Source organism: Antechinus flavipes, chromosome 3 (genome assembly GCF_016432865.1).
Source record: "Antechinus flavipes isolate AdamAnt ecotype Samford, QLD, Australia chromosome 3, AdamAnt_v2, whole genome shotgun sequence".
Taxonomy (NCBI): domain Eukaryota; kingdom Metazoa; phylum Chordata; class Mammalia; order Dasyuromorphia; family Dasyuridae; genus Antechinus; species Antechinus flavipes.
In genome coordinates this window covers 519,539,197-519,566,352 of record NC_067400.1, presented here as the reverse complement: position 1 = coordinate 519,566,352, position 27,156 = coordinate 519,539,197, and the positions used below count along the sequence as shown (strand labels likewise).

Here is a 27,156-nt window from a genome sequence, read left to right as displayed (position 1 = left end):
TCTTGGAAAAAATACTGGAGTGTTTTGCCATTTCCTTCTCCAGCTTATTTTACAGATGAGGAAACTGAGGCAAACAAGGTTAAGTGGCTTGCGAAGGGTCACATAGCTAGTTAAGTGTCTGAGACCAAATTAAACTCGGGTCTTCTTGACTTCAGGTCCAGCATTCCATCCACTGTGCCATTGAGCTTCCCAAAATGTTGTTGTTGTTTATCTTTGTTCTTGAAGAGGGCTATGACATGAGGGAGGTGGTGCCATGATTTGCAAATGAATTGCATCTAAGTAAGGGAGGACTGTGCAAGGTCATCAGCCTCAGTTTCTCAAAATCTGTGTTTAGTGATTGGATATAGATCAGGACGACTAGAGATGCAGTAGGAGAGCTTGGCTTTTTAAAATTAAGGGCTTTTTCTGGTCTCAGTGTGATTGAAGCAACACCCAACAGTAATTAAGGCTAGGTAAGAAATTAGGAAAAGAATGGCCTCTTTTACCTACTCAAAAAAAAAAAAAAATCAGTCTGGGAGGGGAAGACCCTCAGCATTTCTGGCCAATATAGAAACAATTGATATGTACACTCACTCTGAGCTGTGACTTTGCATAGCTGATCCTCATTTGTTCAATTTATCCCCTTTCTGCAACCCTCCAAGAAAATCTTCCCTCTCTATTGGCCCCGATGGGGTTGTCCCTTCCCTATCTTTCACAGAAAATGTCCCTCCTGCAAATAAAGATATTGTTAGACTTCCTCTCTGAATCCATTGGTGCAAAAGCTGGAAATACCAATTTATCCAAATGTGTTGATGGATTGACTGTGATACCTATTCTCCATCACTTTCTGGGATATGTTAGATTGCTCCCACACCTTGGGGATATCCTGGAGTCTACATATCACTAGGAACCACCACAATCCCTTAGGATGATGTATATGATCATAGATCAGAGAATTTAATATTTTAAAAACACTTCAGAGATCATGTAGTCTAAGTCTCTCCTTTTTTCAGAGGAGGAAACTGAGGCACAAATAAGGGATGCAATTTAATTACCTAGATTCATAGGGAGCATTGCCAAGATAAAACCCTTATTCCTCCAGCCCCAAAGCCAGTTTCCCCCATTTAGTTCTCTGCCTCTCTCATTGGAAGACCTGAGCATTGGCCCTGCTTTTGAAAACCTTGGCAAAGATTGCTCTGGAAAACTCTCCTTCCCTAGGCAGCATCCCCTTGTCCAATGCCACCTGGCTCTGGTCCCACCCACATAGAAAGTGGCAGCCAAGTTTTTCCAGCTTCTGCCCCCCATCTCATGTGTCAGACACGCCAAGACAGTTTAAGGCACACCAACAGTTTTTTTTTTTTCTTTTAAATAAGAAAAAGAAGGCTTCGTGCCAGGATTTCTGTTCTCTACCTTCCCCATTCCCTCTCCTGTAGGAATGTCATAACAACAGGGTGGCAGCAGCTCACCTCCCTTTGGACCCAACCTGGTTTGCTCCCATCTGCCCTCCGAGGACAACAGTCACCTGGAAAGACAAAAGACACTGAATCTGGAGACCAGGATCAGGGTTTAACATTCAGATGTCTGCTTCTTCTCTGTGTGACTTTGGACAAACCGTTCTGAACCTCCATTTTCTTGTCTGGAAAAAGGGGCATACTGAAATCTTCCTGATGCTCTTCAAAGAATCACTGTATTTTGTGAACTTTGAGGTTCTATAGCAATCAGAAGCTCAGAACTGGGAGTAAAAGAGGGTTGCTGCAGTTGTTAGACATCTGGTCAGATCCACTGCCCACTCAACTGGCTTGCTTCCTCAACCAGCCCCTGGGATACCCTCACCCAAAGGTCCTGTGCTCCTCCCCTTCCCTGCCTGGCCTGGGAACCTATCATTTCCATCAGCATGGAGATGGAGCAGGTGAGAAGAGGACAGCATCAAAGACAGCCCTTCTCAGCTGCTCTCTTTGGTCTCTCCCTTCCTCTTCTCTCCCTTTCCACTGTTCCTTCTAGCACTCTCATCTATTGTTAACCAATTCCTCTTTCGTCTCACACCCTTCCATCTTTTTGTGCTCACTGAAGCCCCCACACTCTTGGCTCCCTCTCCAAAGGTAGCTGCTCTTTCATTTTCAAACCCCTGACATGAGGCCAGTTGGAGGAGCCGGCATAAGCCTTGCTTGCCATTTCAGTTTTTCCCACTGCCATCAACAGTCAACAATCCCTTTAAATCTCTCCTCTAAAGCTGTCTCTGTCATGTCTGGGATCTTGTGGCCATTGCCTTGAACCCTCAGATCACCCCTTCTCTTCCTCAACAAGCTTAGCAGCCGGCTCATGGGTTTCTCCAGTCCAGCCTCTACCTTCTTTGGATGTCCTGGTCTCCTAGTTCCTCAACATTCTTAAGTCCTATGCCCCCTGTCAGTATTCTACCCCCACCTAGGAATGGGATCTTTAGCCCTAACCTCCCAATTTGGCTTAACTGCCAGAATTTTGCCAGAATTCCAAGTTATAGTGATCATTATCATCAATCATTGTTGATCATTCATTGTCACCCTCATCATCATCATCTCAGCTTCCTGTATTGGATACTTGCCCCCCTCCCTTTATTATCTCACAGAGCACTAGCTATTTTGGCGAGTCTAGCTTTCCCAACCTGGCTTCCACCTAACCCTCATCCCAAACTCTTCAAGTTCCTCAGAATTTCTGAGAGTCTTAGAGTCGGAAGGCATCATGGGAACCCAACTAACCCCCACCTTTACAATACCTCCAGCGGCAGTCACTCATCTGGCCAGTGCTTGAATACTTTTAGTGATGGGGAACTCGATAATTAGTGAGGTAGCCCATTGTAGTTTTGGACTGTTCTGATTGTTAGGAAAATGTTTCTCTTGAGGCAGAATCTGTTTCTCTGTAACTTCTATTCACAATTCCACAGTTCTGTTTGTGGGTCCAAAAAGAACAAGTATAATCACTCTTCAAAGACAGCTTTTTAGGTATATGAATACCAGATCTTGAGCCCCTTTGAGACAAAAATTATCTGCCCCTTTTACCTCCTCCTCTGCTTCCTCTTTCTTGTCCTTCTTTGTCTCTTCCTCTCCCTCATCCTTCTCCTCCCTTCCCTACATTCAGGAGCATAAGGACCAGCCTTCAACAGGCTCCTATGACAGGAAGTTCAAAACTTTAAGAAGGTGCTTAGTCTGTTGTGAGACAGCTCTAAATATTCCTTAAATGGAATAGAAATCTGCTACCTTACACTTCTGTCCCTTTGATACGTGTATTCCTTTTTTTCCCCCCTGAGGCAATTGCAGTTAAGTGACTTGCCCAGAGTGCCACAGCCAGAAAGTATTTTAAGTGTCTGAGGTCAAATTTGAACTCAGGTCCTCCTGACTTTGGGGCTGATACTCCAGCCTCTACATCAGATAGCTGTATTCCTTAGTTATCTTCTCGCCATCCCCACAGCTTCCTCTCACTCTCATTACTCTACAGATTCCCCAATGTCCTACATACTTCTCCTTTCTCTTCTGCCCCTTTACATATTTTCTTCTAAACCACCTCCTCCAAGAAGCTTTCTCTGATTAACTTCACTAGTTTTACTTATTCCTTCATTGGATATTCTTTCAGAGCTTACAGGTTATTTATGTTGTATTCCTTAATTTTTTTCTGTTTTATGGCCATGTCCCGAGTGCAATTCTTATTTCTCTTTCAGAGTGTGGACTCAAACCAGGAATTCCGTAATGGGCTGTTTTTTTACCTATTCTTAAAGTCAGAGCTTCTTTTGGGCAGAATCTTATCATTTCTGATTAGGGATCTTCTGAGAACAGAGATGATGTCTGTCTTTCGGACCAGGGGCTCTCTGAGGGAAGGGGCTATGCCTTTCACCTCAATCCAGAGATTCTTTAAAGACTTTTACCTTCTTCTTCCATTGCTCCTTTTAGTACCCATTTTAGAACTTTGCTGCAAAGGGCTCACCAGGCCCTCCAGTATACACTCTCATCATGCTTCATGATGGATCCCTCAAGGAGTCAGGAAATCTGAGTGTTAGCCAAACCTCAGTTCAATTCAACAAGTATTAAGCATCTCTTCTATGTCTTCTATGTCTGTCTCTTCTATTACTCTAGCCACATACAAAGAACCACCCCCAAGATTCCCTAAATCAGTCATTTATTTCAAATAATTCAAAAGACTTAAATTCTACTGTATCGTTGGCATTGTCTCTCACTCATTAACTAGCTATGAAATGAGGGATTTGTATTAGATCACCTCTAAGAGACAGGGGGTTTTAGATATAGTGGAAGGAATGCTTGGCTTAAAGTTAGGAGAGATTGGTGTTCAGTTCCTATATTTGACATTAATAAGGCTGTGTGACCTTGGGCTAGTCAAATAAGCTCTTCAAGCCTCAGTTTCCTTACCTGTAAAACAGAGAGAATATATGAAGTACTTATCTCACCCAAATATTAGGATTATCCAGTGAGATCATGTATGCAAATTACTTTGCAAATCTTAAAGCCCCTTATAACTATTACTTGTTTAATTATTATTATCTAAGGTTCCTTCTAGCTCTGATCAAGGGCGAAGGGTCTCAGGGCTTCATTGCTTCATCTGTGAAAGTCCTAGAGAAATCTGTATCTGAGAAAGTTCCTGCAGCTATGCTGGCTTGAGTTGCAGATAAACTGACCCCAGGTCAATATATCTAGTATATACCATCTAAGTAAGGAGTAATTTTCAATTACAGAACTTAGCAAAGACTTATTTTGATGGTGGACATGCAAAAAGATTCAATAGCACATCAAGGATTTAAAATTATTTATAAAATGATTATACCTTCCCCAAATACAAAGCTACTCTGAATGATTCCTGAAGGTTATCATTAGCTAAATGTTGCATATATCTCAGCTCCAAACTAGGGGACTCTATAGGACTCTTTACTAAGAATTTGACAGAATGCAATGCCAGTATCAATAATATTATTCTCACTCTCTCCATTTTTATAGTTGAGGTTAGGAAAAATATCTGAATTTCTGAGGTTATTGCTCTTTGAGAAACATTATTGGTGTGGAAAAGATAGAAGAGTTTGAGGGGAGCACTTATCATGGGGGAAGAGCTGATTGTGTGACATTGCTTTCTTTCCAGTACTTTTCCTGAAAATGAGGAATTCCTAAACTGTACCCGGCTGTGTTCCTGCTCCAAGAATGACTTCAACCCTGTGTGTGACATCATTACCAACATTGAGTATATTACTCCCTGTCAGGCTGGCTGCACAGGGTTTCAATATGATGCAGATTTACTTGAAGAATTTCCAAACTTAGTGAGTTTCCTTTAAAGATCTCCTCTTCTCCCTCTCTCTTCTAATAGCTGGGGGGCAAGGGAGGGAGAGAGAAAATATTGTTCCTTCACAGACTCTAGAGTTGGGAAAGACCCCAGAGTTCACTTAGTCTACCACGTAGCTGAACAAGATTCCTTCTTACAGAAAAACAAGTGCTCAGCCAACATTTTCTTGAAGGCTTCCAGTCCTGGGGGCCTCACTAACACCTGAGGTGGCCTGCTTCACCAGCTCTCATTTTTCATACTATTCCTAACATTAAGGTTGATCCTATTTCCTGCAGTTTTACATCAGGATCTGCCTTCTAGAACAAGATTGAAGAAATCTAATTTCGCTTCCATATTTGAGATCTTCAAATACCTGCCAACAGCTATCATGTTCCTATAAGTCGTCTCTTCTTCAGGTTAATTATCCTAACTTCTTTTAGCTAAGTTATGTAAGATGATCAGAGCTGAGGTAAGAAGAGGGTAACCAGGGCTTGCTGACATCTACTCTGAAGGTCCTTTGCCATCTCTTTCAAAATGTTTATCTCTAGTTTACTGGCATCCTTCTTGGCCTCCAGAGCTGAACATTGCATTCAGATCTGGCCAGCCACAGAAGAAGACATCCTTTACTTAGCACAGGCCACTGTGGCATGTAAGACAATCTGAGACCTCCTCAACTTTTGTAGCTTCCATTTAACTACAGACTCTCCATCAAATTGCCATCCATTAAAACTCTCAGCTGTCTTTTAGACTAATGCTAGCTAGCCAGGTCTCCCCCATATTGTATATATCAAGTTAGTTTCCCAAACATAAGTATATGATTTTACAGGTAACTATTGCATTTTATCTCATTATTTCTTCTTTGTTTTTAATTTGGTGAAGCAATTGCAGTTAAGTGACTTGCCTAGGATCACACAGCTAGTAAGTGAGGCTAAATTTGAACTCAGCTTTTCCTGAGTTCAGGGATGCACTGAACCATCTAGCTACCCCATTGTATTACTTCTAACCCAACTTTCTGACTCTTTGAGAGATGTTTGGATCTTTATTCTGCCACTTTGTGTTAGATATCCCTCTCCCAGCAGTGACTGTGTCATCTGAAAATTGAATAAGTATGCCTTCTATGCCTATATCCAAGTCATTGATAAAAATGTTAAACAGCACAGGAGCAATTAATGATCCCTGAGGAACTCCACTAGAGACCTCCTAAGCCAACCGTACATGGAACTATCAGTGACTACTCTTTGAAAAGCAGTCATTGAAGCCATTCTAATTCCTCCTAATTGTGTAATCCTCTAGCCAAAGTCTCCCCATTTTCTCCACAAGGATAACTTAAGACACTTTGCACAACATCATACTAAAATTTATGTAAATTATATCTATGGCATTCCCCTGAGAACTCAAAGACAGAAAAAAAAATAGGAAATGGGGTTAGTCTGGCATGATCCATTATAATAAAATTCTTTGTGATCTAGAGAATTGGTAGACATCCTTTTCATATAAATACATTCTAGAATTTTTCCATGAATTAAAGTCAATCTGATTGGTCTAGGGGCAGCTAAGTGGCATAGTAGATAAAACACCAGCCCTGAAGTCAGGAGGTCCTGAATTCAAATCTGGCTTCAGACATTCAACATTTCCTAGCTGTGTGACCTTGAGCAAGTCACTTAATCCCAATTCCCTCAGCAAAAAATAAAATATAAATTAAAAATAAATTTTAAAAACTGATTGGACTTAGTTTATAGACTCTGTTCATTTCCTTTTTTTTTTTTTTTAATTGGCAGTATTTTTTTTTCTTTTTTGGTCTTAGAATTTGGCCTTCTTCAGTTTTGCCACTTGTGAAAAACAAGTCCAACTTGACTCCACAGTGTGCCATAGCTAATGCAGTTAAGATGTTAAATAAAGTCAATAATTGTTTATTAATTCCTACTATGCTAGGCACTGTGCTAAGTCCTGGGGATACAAAGAATGGAAAAGACAGCTCTGTCCTCAAGGAGCTCATGATTTAATATTTAAGTGACTTGTCCAGAATTACACAGCAATTAAATCTGGGAACAGATCCAGGGCAAAGAATCTTTGCATTCTTCCATAATTATTTTTAAAATATTCAAATAGTATAAGCCTAACTTCCAAGATACCTCTAGGAGGCACTGTGATTAACCAGGGCAGCCTCAGTGGGTTTTAGCTACATAATATCTGAATCTTGAGGCAACATGTTACAATATAAAAATTATTGACTTGTGTCAGAAGACTGGTCCAAATTCAGCCTCTGACGCTTATATGGGCAAGTCATGTGAATTCTTTGACTTCAACTTCCTCAACTGTAACTAACATAAGAGAGGCTGGACCAGATATGCTCAAAAATGATTGAACTAGATTGAACTAGATGGGGCCCCCCTAGCTTTAGCCTCTAGGATATCTTCCTGTTGTGGCGACTGAAACAGTGTAAGATTAAATTATACTGTTGCAGTATTCTGACCAATAATAATAGAATATTTCTGTGTTTATAGAGAGTTAAGAGTTTGCTGAGGATGTTTCAGAATAGTCAGAAATTGCCTTTAACTAGTTCCCATACTGTCCAGCCCAGGAGGGGTCACTCCAGATTTATCTTCAAGAGAATATCCAAGAATAGGGAGAGCCTGGAGACATCATCTAGTTTAGAGATTATTCATCAGTGTGTGTGTGTGTGTGTGTGTGTGTGTGTGTGTGTGTGTGTGAGAGTGTGTGTACCTCTTCAGCAGTCTGATAGGGAAGAAAGAAGGGGGAAAAGAGAAGGAAGGAGGGAGAGGAAAAGGAGGGGAGAAGGGAGGGAGGGAGAGAATGGAGTGAGGAAGGAAGGGAGAGATGGGAGAAGATGGGAGAGAGGGAGAGAAAGGGAGTAAGGAAGAAAGAGATAGAGAGAAGGAGGGAGGGAGAAAGAGAAAGAGAGGAAGGGAGGAGTGCATGGGGGAAAGAGAAGTAGAGAGAGGGAATAAAGAGAGAGACAAAGAGAGACGCGGAGAGAGAGTTCTGATAATTCTTTAGCAACTCTTGTTTCTCCCTTTATTGGAATAATGTTTTTCAACATGTTCTGCTTTTCTTCCCTATGCCTGCCCTCCCACTGAAGTCTCTAAGCATATTAAAATAGAAATTGATTTAATTGGAAGAGTCTTATTGAATTCTTCTTAGAACTTCTCTACATCAAAGCATCATCCTTTGCAATAAATGCTGGCACAGAAACTACCATTATCTCTATAGTGGCATTTTTACAAACATTTCACAAGGCCACTGCAATATAAGATGGCATGTTCTTGGAAACAATTTTTTTCTTGCCTTTGATGAACCATAAAACTAGCTCCACCAATTCCTTTATTTGTGTCTCTAAGAAGACCCAGTAAGCTGTCTCTCTTTGTAGCTGTGACTTCCTGTCTTCTGGTTTAATCATACTGAAGATGGCAAATTGATATGCTTCGGTTCTTCTATTAGTTCATTTGTTCTTTAGTCAATGGACAAGAATCTCACTTGTAGAACATCAATAGATAAGCTAATATTTAGAGATGATAAAACAATTGTATGATTCTCAGCACTCTAAACCACCCCACCCCTTCACCCCCCAATGATAGTGATGATGATAGCTTGAATGTGTATAGTACTTTATAGTTTATAGAGTGTTTTACTTATATTAACAAAGATTGTGCCACTGGAGTAAGCAAGTTCTATCATTCCCATTTTACAGATGTGGAAACTGAGACTGAAAGCAATTGAATAACTTGATGAGGGTCACACTAGTAGCCATCTTCCTGATTTCAAGCCCAGCCTTCTATCTTCTGTGCCATGTAATAACCCTTTTCTGTTCTGCCACTGCCACCATTCACAAATTTTCATGGACACAGAATTCACAGCCAAATGGGCCAAGTTTCTTGTGGAGAACCTCTCTGTACATGCTAAACAGAGAGCTAGACTTTTTAGGGAGCCCTGGGTTCAAATCCCATACTTCCTAGTTATATGAACTTACTTAATCTCTATGCCTCAGTTTCCTCATCTGTAAAAGGAGGTTGAAATTCAGAATCCCTAAGGTTTCTTCCAACTCCAAATCTATACTCTGATCACACTAAGATAATCTGACCATCTATTGATAAGATACTTCTTAAAATATTTCTAACACAGCAGAACCTGTCTGGGCTCATATTTCAATGGCCTATTCTTTATTAACCTAGGGAGACTTAAAGTGTGAGTACAGACTTTAGAGGAAGAAGAAATCACGATGGGTAAGAGTGGTCAGTAAAGGCTTCCATGAGAAGCTGAAGCTTAAGCTAGGTCTTGAAGAATAGAAAAGAAGAAAAGATGGTAAGAAAGGAAACTGACCTAGACAATGCAAAAGATTTATATTAAGTAGTTAAAAGGGAGGAACCATTATAGGATAAGTCTCTTCAACTTGAATTTGAGGATAAGGAAGGGTTATCATATAGAAAAGTTATTAGTTTTGTTCTGCCTGACCCCAAAGGGACTGGAAATATTAGAGAGGCAGATTTGGGGTCATTGGGAAAAAAAATATTTGCTCTACCAATCAGAACTATTCAAAAGAATGAGCTACCTTGGAAGGTAATAAGGTAACTCTCCCTGGAAGCATTCAAGAAGAGGCTGGGTGAATATGTGACATTTTAATGAGATTATTGCTTGGGTACAGCTTTGACAGTCAAAGTGAGAGAAAGAGAGAGAGAGAGAAAGAGGGAGAAGAAGCCTTTGGATTATGTGATGAGCAATGAAATATATGTTTTGAGCCTTTGTGGGGAAGGGTAGTATCAAATTAATATGAATTTTGGGAAATAGGAAAATATAAAATGATTCTTTTCATCTCTCCCCCACTTTGATTGGAAGAGGAAATAGTTTATTAGTTAAGTGCTTGTGTAACAATATGAGTGGAGTATCACAAACCTGCTTTGCAATCAGGTGGGCTTCCAATTGTCTTAATGTAGAGAAGATATAACCTGGGAGAGTAGAAGAGATGACTGAGTTTATTGTTGAACTAGAACTTTAGATTAGACCAATGAGTTAAATCTACAGAATCCAAGTTGGTAAAGGCAACTTGCATGTGGGCATATCTAGGAAGAAAAATATATTCTTGTCTTGAATCATGGAGAGGGAGCTGGACATTGAACTTCAAGTACCACACAAAAAAAGGATTTGGATCTGATGTAAGGAGAAACTTTGTCACATTTAATGCCATGCAAAAATGCAATAAGCTGCTTCAGAGGTAGGATCCCCATCATTGGAAGTCTCTAAGTCGAGATTAGATTACAATTTATCAAGGATATTGTAGAGGATACTTGTTCAGGTTGCAATGGATTTCCTCTGAGGTTCTATGGATAGTTTATGATTTTAGGACCACTTAGCCAGAAAGGAACATGGACCAGGCTATTCCATGGGAACAAATTAAGGATTAAGTTAGAAAAATATAAGGAACATTTGTTCTGAAAGTTGATAGTTAATTTTTGTCCACATCCATTTCCTGCCCTCCCCTTGGTGTGTTATTTCTGAATTGAACATTCTTTTGTCCCTTGTGAATGAATCCTAAAAAAATCCACTCTTGAGACTTAGCAGATACAGATAACAAAGAGAGAGGAAAGAAAGAAATGAGGCCTGAATCAATAGTCCAGTTATGATTGTAGTGACAAAGAAAGGTAATGGGAGTGAGAATGGAAGAGGGATGGGATAGAAAAAAGCAAATCCAGAAGAATCAGGGACAAAAAAAAAATTGACCATGGGATTCTGGGAGTCATGATTGGGTGGGATTCATAGACTGGAGATGTTTAGTAAGAAAGTACAAGAAAGTAAGGAAAAAATCCAGTGGATCAGCTCCAAGAAAGAATTGGCACCCTAGGAAGATGATATAGTACAGGAAAGTGCAAGGGCCAATGCAGAATCCCTCATCCAGGTGCACTAGGGTTCCCCAATACCTTTCTCTCTCTTACCCTCAGAACTCTCCTTTTCTTCTCTAGATTATTTATACCAATTGCACCTGCCTCCTTTCAAGAGGTGAGGGGAATAAGGTTGTCTCTGGTTCCTGTGAGTCATCCTGTACTTACCTGGTGATTCCCTTCATGCTCCTCGTCTGTGTTGGAACTGCTGTGGCAACTCTTGCTCACATACCTTCCTTCATGCTCATCCTAAGGTAATGAAACACATACCTGGTTAGATTGTGCATCCCTTAGGTTGGGGATATGTATCACTGTATGATTGGGACAGTTACACATATTACGATAAAGGCAACATTGAATGCAGGGGATAATACATAGTTTATTGAGTGAAAACAATTCTACAAGTTGAGATCATAAGCTAACATAAATGTCTATTGGAAGAAAATATGATAGACCACATAGTAATAGCAGAATAGGTATTAATCTGGAGGTAAAAGATTTGACATTCCTGACCATTAAGCTTGGATAAGTTGCAATTTCTTAAAGTCTCTAGTTTCCTTATCTATAATGGGAGGATAATGATCCTTGCATTTACTACCTGCTTTGAGGAAAATACTTAATAAACCCTATAAATAAACTTTATAGAAATGGAAATTATTGTTGTTATATTAGATAAGGAATTGGACTATCAATTAATAGGCACATGATTTCTTTTTATTTTAATAATATTTTAATTTTCTAATTACATGCAAATATAGTTTTTAACATAAACTTTTGCAAATCTTTATGTTCCAATTTTCTCCATCTCCTCCCCACTTCCCAAAATAGTAAGCAATCTGAGATAGGTTAAACATGTGCAATTCTTCTGAACATATTTCCATATTCATCAAGCTGAGCAAAAAAGAGAGAGAGAGAGAGAAATCAAAAGGGGGGAAACATGAGAAAGGAAAAAAAATGAAGCAAACAAACAACAACAACAAAAAGGTGAAAATACTGTTCACCTTCAGTCTCCATAGTTCTTTCACTGGATATGGATGCCATTCTCCACCACAAATTCATTAGAATTGCCTTGAATCACCTCATTGTTGAAAAGAGCCCAAAACATCATAGTTGATCATCACATAATTTTATTGTTACTGTGTACAATATTCTCTTGGTTCTGTTCACTTCACTTAGCATCAGTTCATATAAATCCAGATTTTTCTGAAATCAGCTTGCTTATCATTTCTTAGAGAGCAATAATATTCCATTACATCCACAAACCATAATTTATTTAGCAATTTCCCAATTGATGGGTATCCACTCAGTTTCCACTTTCTTGCCACTACAAAAAGGGCTGCTACAAACATTTTTGTACATGTGGGTCCTTTTCCCTCTTTTATGATCTCTTTAGAATACAGACCCAATCTGCTGAATCAAAGGTTATGCAGTTATCGCTCTTTGGGCATAGCTCCAAATGGGTAAATCATTTCTTTTCTAATTACCACCCAGCAATTAGGAAACCCACATTTAGTCCTCACTAAACAAATCATATGAATTCACTGTGAAGTCATTGATAAACAAATAAATGATACAGTCAAATGGATGAATTGAAAAATCAATGAATAAGTCTTTAAATGAACAAATTAATAAAATGAGTTAATGAATAAACTGATGAACAAATTAATTCCTATATAACATTGGCCAAGTCATTCAACTTGCATGGGAAAATTTTGTTTTCTTTATTTATAAAATGAGGGGGTTGATCTAGATGTTATCTGAGCTTCTTTCCAGCTCTAGATCTATGATCTGAGTTTCTTTTCATCTGCAGGTTCTAGTTGTCAGCAAGGAAAGGGTAACCCAATGGTCAAAATTGAACAGGAGGATCAGACTCTTTCATAGAATCTCAGAATTAAGGAGCATCTAGTCCAAACCCATCCTGAAATAAATGCCTGCTTTAAACTTTCCCATGATAGCAATCATCCAACTTTTGTTCTGGAGGCTTGGAGAGGGCAAACTCACTATCTCCCACTTATAGATGGTTGTAATTGTAAGGAAGTTTTTTTTTTTTTCATACATGAAACTAAAAATTGCCTCCCTAGAGCTTCCACCAATCTTTCATATTCTTTCTCCTCTAAGATCAAGCAGAATGTTTCATCTATTTTCTTTGTGACAACTTTTCAAAAACCTAAAAGTACTTATTCTGCTCCCCTAAGTTTTCTTATTCCTTTTGTGCCTTTGGTTTGCAGGGGGGTGAAGAATGAAGATAAGTCATTGGCTCTTGGAATCCAGTTTATGTTGCTGAGAATTTTAGGTAAAAATAAAAACTAGGTGGGTTTTGGAATTGGAGGGAAGGGAAAAAGAAGTGGGAAGAGAAAGAGGAGGGAATAATGTTGAGAGAAATATATACATAGTGTTCTAATCAGTATTTGGGAGACCAAACGTGTCATGAATTCCTAGACTTCTCAGTATCTAAAGAGCCCATCTGATTGAGAAAGGTAGCAATATGTAATAGTAGCCAGGAAGACAGGAGGCCCATATCCTTGTTCTGGTCCTACCATTCACTCATTATGAGACCCTTAATATCTTCTCTCCTCTGGGCCTCAGTTTTCCCATCTATAAAATAAGTTTAGTTATTAACATGGTACCTCACAGTGAGAGAGATATCTTAGAAATAAGAGCAAATCCAGTTCAATAAATCTTTATTAAACACCTGTTTTTGACAATGAGACTGCAAACCAGAAAACAATACAAACTCTTTCCCCCAACGAGCTTATATTTTATTCAGGGAATAATATATCACTATGTATGATATACATGGCAATGTGATGAGAGGACAGAAATGGTCACTTCCTACAATGGTGAAGCTGAGTGAGGAGAGATCATGGAAGCTTCCATGGAGGGAATGACTGAGACTTGAAGGAAAAGAAGGTAGAGATTTTGATATGGAAAGAATCCTGGATTTGGAATCAAGACAGTTTGGATTCACTGGATTCAGACAGGCTGGATTCTGCTACTTGCTTGCTGTATGAACCAAGCAGAAGCAATCCAAGGATCCTGGATTTAGTCAAAAGACTTAGTTCAAATTCCAACTCTGCCATTTACTCCCTGGGTGACCTTGAAGAAATCACTTCACTTCTCAGGGACTCAGATTTCTCATCTGTAATATGAGGAAATTGGACTCTGTGACCTCAGAGATTCCAACACTGAATCCATGATGCATCTCTGACACTTTCATCATCTATACACGAAGCAGTTAGACTCTAAAATCCCTTCTACCCTTAAGCTTTTATAAATATAAAGGTAAAAAAATATATATATTAAGTACTTCCCGTGTGTCAGGCTGTGTGCTAAATGCTGGGGTTACAAAAAGAAGAATGAGGCAGTCCTTGATGTCAGTGAGTTCTAAGTGAGGAAAACATAACACACAGGAGGGTCCAGTTGCAAGGCAGATGGAAGGGCTCAGGGGTTCTTAGTTGATAGGTAGGTTATATGGAAATGGCTGAGGGTTTGGAGAGCACAGTGGCCAGATTTTTGCCTTCTTAGCTAGATGTTGCTGTATCTTCCCATATTCTTTTCTATAAAAGATAACCCAAAGTCCCTATATTGATAGCAAGTCAATGGTAGAACAGCCCCAATGCCCATTTGACTCTGAGCTTACCTGATGGAGATCAGCAGAGACAGACGAAGAGCAGCATTCAGAGCCTGCTTCTTGCTAGGCCGAATGCATAAAGAACTAGGCAGGATAGGTCCTTGGTATGTACTTTGTATATCTGTGATTATAAGTAGAAATGGGTAGCTAGGATTATTAAATGCCCTTTACCTCTGACAGCATAGCCTTTGTTTCACAATGATGCTTTTCTTTATATATCTCAGGGAAGGTGTCTATACTATGTCTCTTGGTAAAATATCCAGTGTCTCCCAACACTTACTGAATTAATACCTAATTTAAATTCTCCTCACTGTCTTCCATTTACTGAAAGAAATTACCATCACTTGAAGGAATAGAAGGAAGCCCAGCCTTCAGAGAGCCTTCTATCTTAGAGGAAAACATAGTGCCTGCCCTCTCAAAGCCTCTGGTCTGAGAGGGAGAAAAAGTCCCTATATTCAAGGATCCCTGAGCTCCAAGAAGAGCAAAGCCCTTGCCTTCCAAAAGCTCCCTGAATCTGAGAAAGCCTTCCCTCAGGGTAATCATCCCCTCGATATCTTATCCCTGGCCTCTGATCAGTGGCTTGGAATGGGTGCACCTATGGTCCCTATCAACCCTCAGGAAGGGACAGCAGATCCCCATGGGCCTGAATTGGACAGCACTGCTTATACGACCCACATTTCCCTACAGCCTGGATGCCCAGTCCTGTGCTCCATGGCAGTGCCATTGACTCTACCTGTGTTTTCTGGGCCGATATCTGTGGGATGCAGTCCCTCTGTCGATACTATAACCATGACCTCCTCAGGCATCGGTGAGTCCTACAGTCTATGTGTGATGAGAAAGAGGGGGAGGGAGAGAGGGAGGAGGCAGAAGGGAGGGAGGAAGGGGGAAGAGAAAAAGAGAATGAAAGACTCCATGGAATAAGTCCTACTCAGCTTGTCCAGAAACAGGGATTTTAATCCCAAATTCTGACCCAGGTTGGATTTTATAGATAAATGATGGGTTTTGAGAAGAGGAGGAATAACGGATTGAGCTATTCAAAAAGATAGTTCTTGTTATCATGTACAGGATAAATTGGAGTGAAACCATCAAAGAGCATGGCATCAAAGGAACTCTAAAGAGAAGAATTGTCTGGGAGTTGTACAAGGCAGGGAGCTCAATTTGGGAAGCTAGGATATTTCCTGAAGGAGTCAGTTACTCAGAACATGACTCTAATATTCTATATTCCAAGGCCCCTGATAGCTCTCAAATTCTATCTAAGACCTTTAAATCTTGCATGCTCTGTGTTCTAAGGCCCTTTCCAGCTCTACAATTTTATGTTCTATATTCTAAAGTCTCTCTGCTCTAACATCATGGTATTAGACTGTCTCTGAAACCAAAAAGAGACTCAAATGAATTTTAATCCCATCAAGATCAAACTGATTGATTGCAGTCTACTGAATCTCAACCCTTGCCTTGGAATTCCAGTTCTAGACCTGGATGACTTTTAATTGGGAATTAAAAATCATAACATGTGATCCCACAAAGGATCGTTTTCTGAATTTGTGAATGGGAAAGAATATTTGAATAATAGTTTAGTGGAAAGAGCACTGACCAAAGATTAAGAAGACCTGGATTTCATTCTAAAACTTGTCCACTTATAACTATATAATCTTATACAAGTTACTTCCACTTTCTAAACCTGTTTCCTCCTCCATAAAATGATTGGTTTGAAATTGTCTAATACCCCTTCAGTTTAGTAATGCTAACTTCAAGTTCAATAGTTTTGGATCAAAAAAAGATTAATGTGAACTGGAGTAGTCAAAAAACTTCATAGAAGAAATGAGAATGGAGATATAATTTTGAAATGTGGCTAAAATTTGGAGAGATGATGCTGAGGGTGATGGGGTTCATGAGAACTTAGGGATATAAGAATGATTGTGAAGAACATAGTCCTTTCCTCCAGAGATAGGGTCACTGAACTTGATGAAGAGTAGCTTTCTCATACTCTTTCCTCATTAGGGTGCACCCTTTCCTTCAAATTGGATTATATTTAGGAAGATGACCCCAGTGGAGTTCATGACCACAACCTAATGGCCTTTCCCATTCCTTCTTCTCCAGGTTCATCGGGCTTCAAATGTTCTTCAAGCTGAGCGCACTGTTCTGCTTCATCTTAGTGTTCACCATCCTTCAACAACAGGAGAAGGAGGCTGCTCGCTCTGGTTCCCAGCATGAGCTCCAGGAGGGGAAACTGGTCCTTAACTCAGATAACCAATCTGGGGAATCCACAGTGTGACCCAGCTGCCCGAAGCTGGTCTGCATCCCTCCTCCATTGTGCAGTGGGCAAAGGATCCTACCAATGAGGAAAAAGAGTAGCATTCGCAACAAATATAAGCCTTCATTGGAATTCTCTCCCTGGTGATAGTGTGAGAGCTATGCCTGAATAAAAGAGGCAAATGAGACTGATTACCTGGGATCCTGTCCCCAAAGAACCATTTGGGGAAGACACTGTCAGATGCTCTCTCAGTATTCTTGTTTTCTTGTAGTGAGAAAGCCTCAGATAAACAGTCTTAGTCAGCACAGGGTCAGAGATCCTCAAAGGCCAGTCCCCATTATGATCCAACCACCCTGCTCTCAATATTGGTGCATCTCTGCTACCCACTGACAAATTCCAAAGGATTCCTTCTCCAGTGATCTCAGCTCTCTTAGAAACAGAGACAAGACCAACTGCTAGGATCAATACACAAATTCACACTTGGGGAAATGGAAGGATGGGATTCCAAGCTCACCATGAATGTGAGAGCTTCCCTGATCCTGGAGCTCATCCTGCCCTGTCACCCAAGAAATACACATGAAAGATGCTGTGCAATCATCTCCAGGAATGAATTGATTGGTCTTTGACAATGACCAGTATCAGGGATTGACTGTCTTTTGTATACTCTGATTTTATTTTTTTATACCCTTCTTTTGATCATTCTTAGAGCAGAAACTGAGAACCACTAGACCTAGATTCTTTTGCCTAAGCTCCTGGCAGGTTTGAATATTTGTCTGAGAAAAGTGATATTTCATTATACTGTTGCATTTATCCAGAGGTAAGGTTCCCCCTGCTTTCACATACCTTGGCTTACCCAAATTATATATAGTCACCTCCCTGTCCTTAGCTGGACATTCATCCAGGGGAATCCTCCAACAACAAAAAAAAAGCTTCTTTTTGCCAAATTCCTGCCCAAGCCCACATCCCTCATTCAGAATTGACATTCTGGAACAGAGAATTCCCTTGATCTTTGAATTTTAAAAGGTTGCCTTTTGTCTCTATGATATTTTTATAGAGTCCCTTTGGATAAGTAATTTTCTTATCCTAAACTTTAGTGTGTAGGGATTTGTAAAATAATAGGAATTATTGGTACATTGCATAGGTAGAATGTGTTATGTAGAAAAACTTTGGCATCAGAGGATCTGGGCTCAAATTTCACTGCTGATGCTTTCAGTCTTTGTGATGGTAGGCAAGTTATTTAACCTCCCTAAGCCTCAGTTTCCTCATTTATAAAAGGAAGAGGTTATATTCAGTGGCCTCTGGGTCCCTTCTATGAACCTATCATGGTCTTTCAGGTACCCTTTAGCTCTGATTCACTACCTCTTGAGAATATTTCAAGAATGACCATGGACTAAATGTCTTCAAGGATCCCTAAATCCCTGACAGCTTAATTTGGTTTCCTGACCTCACATATCTGTTACTCCCCCAATTTCTGGTCACCTCCTTTCTCCTACCACTGTTGTCTCATTTACTTGTTCTTATAACAGAGCCATTACTGAGCTAGGAGCCCCTGGCATTTGCCCACAGGCTGCTGTTATCCATAAGGTTTTACCTCCTCCCCAAGGGCTGAACTTCCCATCTATAGCAAGCTTTGCTTCTGTGCTTCATCTTCCACTAGCTATCTCCTTGCTGCCCTGTCCTCGTCCAAAAGTTCATCCCTTTGTCTCTCCTTCTCCAATGTCCAGTCTCCTTCCCAACCCCCATAAGAACCAGGGCTAGGCACTCTGGGAGACTGGCTACCCAATATTATGTTGCAGTTTTAGGTATGCTCAAACTGTCTCTTGGACTGCTGCCCCCTAGTCAGATGAATTTCCCTTTAGCATAAGAATTACCAATTATTGCTATATCTTCACCCATTTCTATCGAATCCATCTTCTCACACTTTAGCTCCCATGAGTATATTTGATAGCATTTGTTCACAGGGAAAAAGAGAATACCTCCATATCATAAGTAACAACCCATAGAAAGACTGTTAGATATGCATATGTCTAGAGATGCAGAGGTAGTCCCAAACTAAATGTTACCCTAACTGTCTAATCTATCTAAAGTAACTAAAGAATTTAATTCTTAATTCTCTCTGGGCTACGTATCCCATAACACCAACTCATCAATGGTCCTTGAGAATAGTATTATCTGGAACATTTGTCCTTTTTTTTTTCTTAATTTGTCCACTTAGCTCATTCAATCAATCTCTAGCTCACTCTTAGCCAATCATAGAATCTCCTGTTTTCACAGAGATTTCATGGACACTAATGTTCCTCCTTAGGTATAAAATAATAATTTAGCTAATGAACTTCCCCTCCAAAATATGGGCTATTCCCCTTCCAGAGTTCACAAGAGACACTATTTGCTTATAAGAGGTTGGACTATATTCAGTTTGATTTAATTCAGCAAATGTGTTAAGCACATGCCTGATACAATCAAACATTGAATTCTAAGCATTGGAATAATGGGTTGTAAGTTCCATTTTGGATATTTACCAATCTGTGTGAACTTGGGTAAATTCCAATACTTTACTGAGTCTCACTTACCTCATCTGTAAAATGGGGAAGTAATCTTTGTATAATCCTACCTCTTATCACCATAGGGGTGGGGGAAAGTTACCTGCTATAGGAAGTGAAGCTATGATGATCATATTCAGGGACCTATGCTTAATGTTATGAGGTTGAGCTGTCACAGGGAAACACAAAGATAAATCTGACATAGTTCTCAGGGAGCTTACAACTTAATAGGGGAAATTAGACAAATACAAAAATAGCCATGATGCAGACAGGATGTAATAATAGCAAAAGAGAAAGCCAAATAGAAATCTTATGAGGAAATATAGGGGGGAGGATAGGAGACTAGGTCTGCCCTGGATTCTCTGGTCAAAGTCTGAAAAATGGGATAGTCAATTAGTTATCATTGATCAGGTATAACTAGGGGACAGGCCCTTGTACTAAACTTTGAGGAGAGATGGCAAGAGAAGAAGGAGGATCATTCCTTTCTCTTAGAGTCCCCACACTCTGAGGGTCCAGACACATCCCCTCACCTAAGACGACATATCTTCATTTTTTTAGAGAGCCCCCATATGAAGGATAAAACAACAACCCTGCCCCTAGTGAGTCCTCATTCTTGGAAAACCCATGGCCTTTGTCTTCAGGATCTTTGCCCTGTCTGTAGGGTCAAGAAATGGCTCTTCTCAATGGGAACGGAACAGATAGATTTTTCTGACAACTTTTGGAAACAATTAAGCAACATAAAAAAATGTAGAGCTGGGGTAGAAAGGGAGTGGGAGCTACACCAAGGATTTGATTCTGCTGTGTACAAATGTATGATAATATAAAACCCCTCACCAGTTTCTACGTCTGTTTCATTTCCTCCTCAGCAAATGTTTATCTAGGTTCCCAAGTAGTCTGGGATTTGGATATCCCAGGTTACTAATACTGAGGAAAGTTTCTTTAATCATCACCTCTTACTTCAGCATAGACTGAGGGAAATCTCCATTCTCTTTTGGATTACTTTGCTCCCCTCATTTTAGACTGTGGACTTATAGGTTTGGACAGAAATCACTTTAAATAACTATTACATTAATAGCAATTTCAAATATCAGTGAAAAAGTTTCTAAGGAAATGTGCTTCCTCTTGCAGGTCTTAATGACTATAGCCAAGGGAGTTGTATATCTTTCATCCTATGAAGGGAAATAGGAAGTAAATAGATAGGATGGAGAAAAGAGCTAGAGTTTTCTTTGCATGGTGCTTCAGAGGCAATGGGGAGGACTGATGTTCTGTGTAGCAGGTTCTGATAGCCACATCAGTTCTGGTATGCTGTCCCATAACGTCTCTTCCTTACCTTCCTGTATGATTCGTAGGGCTGTGGAGTAGCCCCCATGCTCTGCTAACACACCTGGAAAAACATAGGGACTGGAATACCTGAAAGTCTACCCTCTCATGTCAACAACGTGGTTTTTCTGTATCTTGGTGCATGAGTCCTCAGCAAAAGGAAATCCCTTCCAAGTCAAAAATTCCTGTCAACTTGGAGAACTCGACTGTGCATAGGAACAGACTCTGCTTCTTGTCCCTTATTTTTTTCTGTCCTTCATTGTCACTTGTTCCTATCTCCTACCCTTTTCTATGAAATGCTTGGTTTATAACATTATCAGTTCTGTCTCATACCAAGTCCTGTGTAGTACTTGGTATTTGTTGGTCTTATCATACTAGGTCCCTGAAAGAGCAGATGGAGAACTTTTCTACCATCTGATGAGAAACTGAACAGATTATTAAGCCAAAGATTGCCTTTGAAATATCAGCCATTTGACTGATTCATCAGCTTAGTGTGATTTCAGAGGTATATATGGGAGAAAGAGGGTGCAAATGGTGATTTAGGAGACCATTAGGTCAGAGACACTGTGTTATGGGTAGAGAAGATTGGGGGAAAATTAAAAAAAAATAGAATAGAGCTGAATCTGGGTTCCCTGTCCAGCATTCAATCCTGACCCTGAGCTTCTTTCCATTCAATGATGAGGAGTAACCAGTTTCTTTAAGGGGATAAAACTTGAGAAAACAAAGAAACAACACAGGACAGGCCTCATGTGATGGGAAGTGTCTTGCTCTGGGATTCAGACCTGTGTCCTTAGCAACTAGGTCTCACCATTGGCTGGTGTAACTATAAAGTCATTTCCCCCTTCTGGGTGTTCCCTCTGTAAAATGTTGGGGTTGGAGTATATGATCTCTAAGGACTTTGTCAGTTCTAACATTCTTGGATTTTGAGTTGGTGACTTTTCTTGGCTCACCGCCTGATTTCTGTTCAGCCACCTGATTTCCTTGAGGACTTGAGGGCAAGGCTTCTTTCCTGGCTGACTGACCCCATCTGTCTGTGTAAACAAACCTAGGGCTGAGCCCACAAGAGAGAAAATTCTTTCCTTCCTTCCTTCCTCTGAAGCTTGTACATTCCTGTCATTCCCTTGGGGACAAAACTTGGCAGACTAGAAGGATGATTGAGGAAAAAAAGGGAGAGAAAAGTGGGGGTACAAAGAGAAGGGAGGAAGAACAGTAGTTACAAGAAATTAGTTGGAGCTCCTAGAGACAGGGAGAGAGAGAGAGAGAGTATAGGAAGTTAAAGAGACAGAGGTAGTGAAGAACATAATGAATGAAACAGAGAATGATGACAGACCAAAAAATCAATTTAACAAACTTTTAAGTTCCCACTACATTCAAAGAAGCATTTATTTGTGGATATAATTGCCCAATCTGCAAGAAAAACCATTGAGCTTTTAGTCAATGGCACTTCATTAAAGAGTCCATTGTCCCCTCTAATGCTTTGGACCTCAGACCTTCCTCATGGCCTGAGATACTCCTGATCTCCAGGACCTTGTTTTTATAGGGTTTGATATCAAATACTAAAATGAAGTATAGTTAAATACAGCATCTCATAATAGATTATGATAGATAGAAATGATAGAATTTGCTTTTGAAGGCCAAAAATGACATATGACAGAGAAGTTCTAGGTTGGACAAAGCATGTGACATCTCTTCTGAGTCAGTAATCATCTGATGGTCCTATGATGGTCATCTGCTCATGTTGGGCACAAGAGAGTGGTCTGAAGATGCAAAAATAAGTTGGCCGACTTTCCAAAGAATCAAGGTATTATGAATCAACCCATATTATGGGGTTTGAACACAGAATGTTAGGAAAACAGGATAGAGATACCTTTGTCAGCATTCTTGTGTTGCATAAATGAGCTTTATAACTTGGTAAACAATTAGTGTATATTAAATTTTGAGGTCTATTATAAAGGCCTATAAGAATCTATCTTATCTAATTATCTCTGTGATTTATATAAAATATCAAATTGATTAATACTAATTGGAATAGAACAGAGGTCCAAATGAGTTTTTTCTCACATACTAAGTATCTACTATATTGTAGACTCTTGTGCTACTTTCATATTGCAAGGGATGAGGGTCTGGAAAACCCATACACAACATGGGTATCAAATAATCAGTCTAATTCAAGGCACCTTTATCCACTGAAAGATGAAGCTTACAAATGTACTTTTAGCAGAGAGCAAAGTTAATTTAAAGCAGTGAAGCGATGTAATTAAAGATAGGGAAATAATTTTAAAACACCAAAAAATATTTCTCCCATTAATCTGAATCACACTGTGCCACAAATAAACAAACAACCAAGAGGGAGATGTATGCACATGTATAAGGCACACATATGGCTAGGGGGACACATGCAGAGAACTTGTAGCCTAAGGAAAAGTGGAAGACAAGGTAAAATGCAGCATCTCATAGGTTGATAGACTTTGCTTTTGAGGGCCAAAAATGACCTATCACAATAGAGTCCCAGGTTGACAAAGCATGGGACAGCCTTACTGATTTCATTGATCATAAGATGCTCATATGATAGTTGTCTGCTCATGTTGGACACCAAAAGGTTAGTCTTGTAATCATATCATCACACACTTCCACTTTGACAGTCCCAGATTGTCTCTGGGGATATTGCTTTTTGCTGACCTTTCTTTCAGAGATAATGATAGAGTATGCACTAGATATCATTTCTGGTCCTTTTCCCATATAACTACATTAGGTTTGAGCTAGTGTTGCTTCTATCTGCTTCCAGCTTCTGGCTTCAGAGTCGTGGACTGAAGTGTTGCATCTTCTGCATTAGCAGCACACTGGACTTTGTCGTCTCTCTCTTAGCTTAAATCAAAGGCTTAAGAAATAGCTTTTAGCAAGATGGGACCCTCACTCAACCAGCCATCAGACTAGGAGGAGCAAATCCTAAACTTTTTCTCTCTCGTAAAGGGAGATTATCAGATGGTAGGAAAAGCTGTGGTAGTTTTTTCCCCTCTCCTTTCAATAAGAACTTAATAAGCACCAAGAAGCATTTGGAATACAAAGATAAAAGCAAAGAGTAATTGCTGAAAGTCTATAATTAATCCAGGGATGACAGCATCTATACAGGGAAGTACAAAAAATATAGATGTAAAAGATTTCTTTCCAGAAGCCAAGTTCTTTTGAACACAGAATCACAAAGTTGTCAGCTTTTAAAAACTCAGCTTTGAAGGTCATTGTCTCTGCCTGAAAGCTGTATCTGACATAGGGTTAGAAAGTTCTTATTGCTCTCCAGCTGGACAGTTAGGTGGCACAGTGGGCAGAGTCCTGGGCTTGGAGTCAGGAAGACTCAGACATTTACTGTGTGACTCTGGGCAAATCATTTAACTTTGGTTTGCCTCCATTTCCTCACCTGTCAAATAAAAATGACAACAGCACCTACCTACTATTCAGGGTTATTGTGAGGATTAAATGAGATATTTGTAAAGTGCTCTGTAGGGTACCTGGCAAATAGTAAGCATTTAATAAATGCTTGTTTCCTTTCAACTTAATATCTAATTATCAAACTATTATTCAGTAGAATTTTAGAGGCTACTCTTTCCAATAAATTGTTAAGAGTCTCCAAATAGTTTCGAACCCACTCATCTTTTTGATGTTATTTTCAAATTAATGGGAGAATAAAAAGCAGAGGGATGAAAATGCCTAAATCAAATCACTTGCAAACATTTATCTTTCCTTCAATCCATATTTTCAAATTCCTGGTTTTATGATATGAAAATTGGCTATCCAAACCACAACACTGAGCTAGATCCTACAAACAATTCCATGGATCTGTGCTCTCTTCAATATAGATAGACCTTAGCCTTCCATCTCTTCCTCCTCTGTGAATAATCATCCCTCTTCCTCCATAGGTTCTCTACATGTGCTAGAGACCTTCTGTATCTTTTTTTATTTAAATTTTTTGAGATCATCAGGATTAAATGATTTGCCCAGCATCACACAGTGGTAAAATGACTGTGGTTGGATTTGAACTCAGGTTCTCATAATTCCAGAATCGATGCTCTATTCAGGATACCTCCTGGTTACTCCCTTTTATGTCTTTTTAAAAATAACATTTCAAGAGAATCAGTGAAGTTCTCAAACTGTCAATCTAATTCCTCACTCACGTTAACTACTCCCCCATTTTCTAATCATACATTTCCTCAGTAATTTTCTCATGCCATTTATTGCACATAGATAATTACTGGAGATATGCAACAACTACAACTTATTTGTAGACAACTTGAGTGTCCTTATTACACTTTGGGCCATCTATTACGGTGTCTCAAGATCTGCAAACATTCCTATTTCCCTGGGAAAACACTTGTGTTAAAATTAAAAAAAAAAAAAAAAAAAAGAAAGGAGGGGCAGTTAATCAGTGTTAGAAAGGAGGACCTGAGTTCAAATCGGCCTCAGACACTTAACACTTCCTGGCTATGGCCCTGGACATCCAATTGCCTCAGAGAAAAAAAAAAGGAGGCTTTGCACAAGAGAGAAATGTTGGGGAGGTTAAAACCACTCTACAATTCTGTTGAAATCCAACCTACTCTCTCCTTCTTGGATTTGAGGTCAACTCCTTATTTATCAGGAGTTTTTATCTAGGATATATACACTGATGACTAAGTCAATATCTTGGCTATCCAGCCTTATAGATATTATATAGGGTTTTTTTTATTAATTTCTTGGAACGATCTCTTTCTTATACTCATTTATCTCATTGAGGATCTCTTGTGATATCTGGAAGTTTGATTGAATCAACAAAATATTGTTCAGAAACTGCAGCATCTGGAGGACCTCAGTATTGATGAGAATCCCTCTCCTATTTGACTTTATACAAAATATCCTCCATGATAGTGACAAATGCCTTAAGTGAACTTATCTTTGTTTTATGCCTTGCTTGGTACATATAGTCATTAAAGAAAGTTTTCTCTGTAATTTTATTTTTGTTAATTTTTTTTATGTTTGTTTTTTTTGTTTATATTTGTTATTTTTGTTATGTTTGTTTTTAAACTATGTATGAGAATCAAATACCTTTTGTAATCCACAAACAATAAACATTAATAAGAAAATTTTTCTGCACTTTTTGGGAGTTGTGTGAATAAAATTATGTGATATGCTGGAGAGAATCATTTGTTTAAAACAGGTTTTTTTTTTTTACTTTTCCTAGAAGACTATCTCTATTTGTGTTATCATAAAGATGAGATGAGAAATGGGCATATGATATCATGCAAAGAGGATTCAGAAACAAAAATACATGACTCTCCATTTGAAAGCTTTCATTCTGCTTGGGAGAAATGGTAGATACAAGATATTCACAGATAAGTAAATTGAGAAGAGGGCACCAACAATAAAGGGGAATCCTGAATACATCAGATGGTCACTGAGCTGAATCTTAAAGGAAAATGAAAATTCTAAGAGACTGGAGTGGGAGAGCAGTACCTTCCAGACATAAAAGGTGGAATGTGTGAGTACAAGGAAAAATAAAAGAGAATGACAAATCCAATGTACTGATGGTAGTCCAATTTGGCTAGACTATAAAATGTGTGAAGAGGAATAATGTGAAAAAAGTTGGAAAGGTCATGTGAAGTCAGGCTATGGTGAGTTTGTATTTTGTCATATAGGCAATGAGGAGTCACTGGAGGTTCTAGAGTAGAGGAGGGTCACAACAAGATCATAATGTGCTTTAGAAAGAGTATTTTAGCAACTGCATGCAGGATGGTTCAGAGAAGTGAAAAACTGGAAGCTGGGAAAAAAAACTAGAAAACTGTTGCCACAGCCCAGGCACAAGAAACTCAATTTAGGATGATGGCGATGAGATAGAAAGTAGGGGCAAGTGTCATAGATGTATCCATAGATTTGATAAAACCTAGCAACTGATTTAGTGGCAAAGGAGGGAGCAGAGTACTACAGTAGGGAGAAGGAGAAGTGCAAGATTTCAAGTTTCCCAACCTGGATGAGTATAAAAATGGTGGTGCCCTCAAGTAAAACCAAAAAATTGGAGGTGGGGCAGCTAGTTGGCACAGTGGTTAGAGTACCAGCCCTGAAATCAGGAGGATCTGAGTTCAAATCTGTCCTCAGACACTTAACACTTCCTAGCTGTGTGATTCTGGGAAAGTCACTTAACCCCAATTGCCTCAGGAAAAAAAAGAAAGAAAAAGAAAAGAAATTGAGGAAATCCAAATTTCTTTGGAAATATGATCAGTGATGTTTTGGATG

At 39.4% G+C, this 27,156-nt stretch overlaps 1 protein-coding gene and 1 long non-coding RNA gene across 3 annotated transcripts in view; one reads left to right on the top strand and one right to left on the bottom strand.

Annotated features, from left to right (window-relative positions):
- SLCO2B1 (solute carrier organic anion transporter family member 2B1) overlaps positions 1-20,420 on the top strand; it is an 84,729-nt gene extending 64,309 nt beyond the window's left edge. For both annotated transcript variants that reach the window (XM_051987105.1, XM_051987104.1), the window contains exons 10-14: positions 5,092-5,266; positions 11,241-11,413; positions 13,388-13,452; positions 15,478-15,598; positions 16,888-20,420. In XM_051987105.1, the coding sequence (XP_051843065.1) occupies positions 5,092-5,266; positions 11,241-11,413; positions 13,388-13,452; positions 15,478-15,598; positions 16,888-17,062 (709 nt within the window). In that variant the 3' untranslated portion in view covers positions 17,063-20,420. The remainder of the gene's footprint in view (positions 1-5,091; positions 5,267-11,240; positions 11,414-13,387; positions 13,453-15,477; positions 15,599-16,887) is intronic.
- The window catches only part of LOC127555076 (uncharacterized), a 36,408-nt gene continuing 17,299 nt past the window's right edge, over positions 8,048-27,156 (bottom strand). Inside the window, exons 2-3 of the long non-coding RNA XR_007952151.1 lie at positions 11,328-11,408; positions 8,048-10,229 (exon numbers count right to left, since the gene is read on the bottom strand). This is a non-coding gene — a long non-coding RNA (uncharacterized LOC127555076). The remainder of the gene's footprint in view (positions 10,230-11,327; positions 11,409-27,156) is intronic.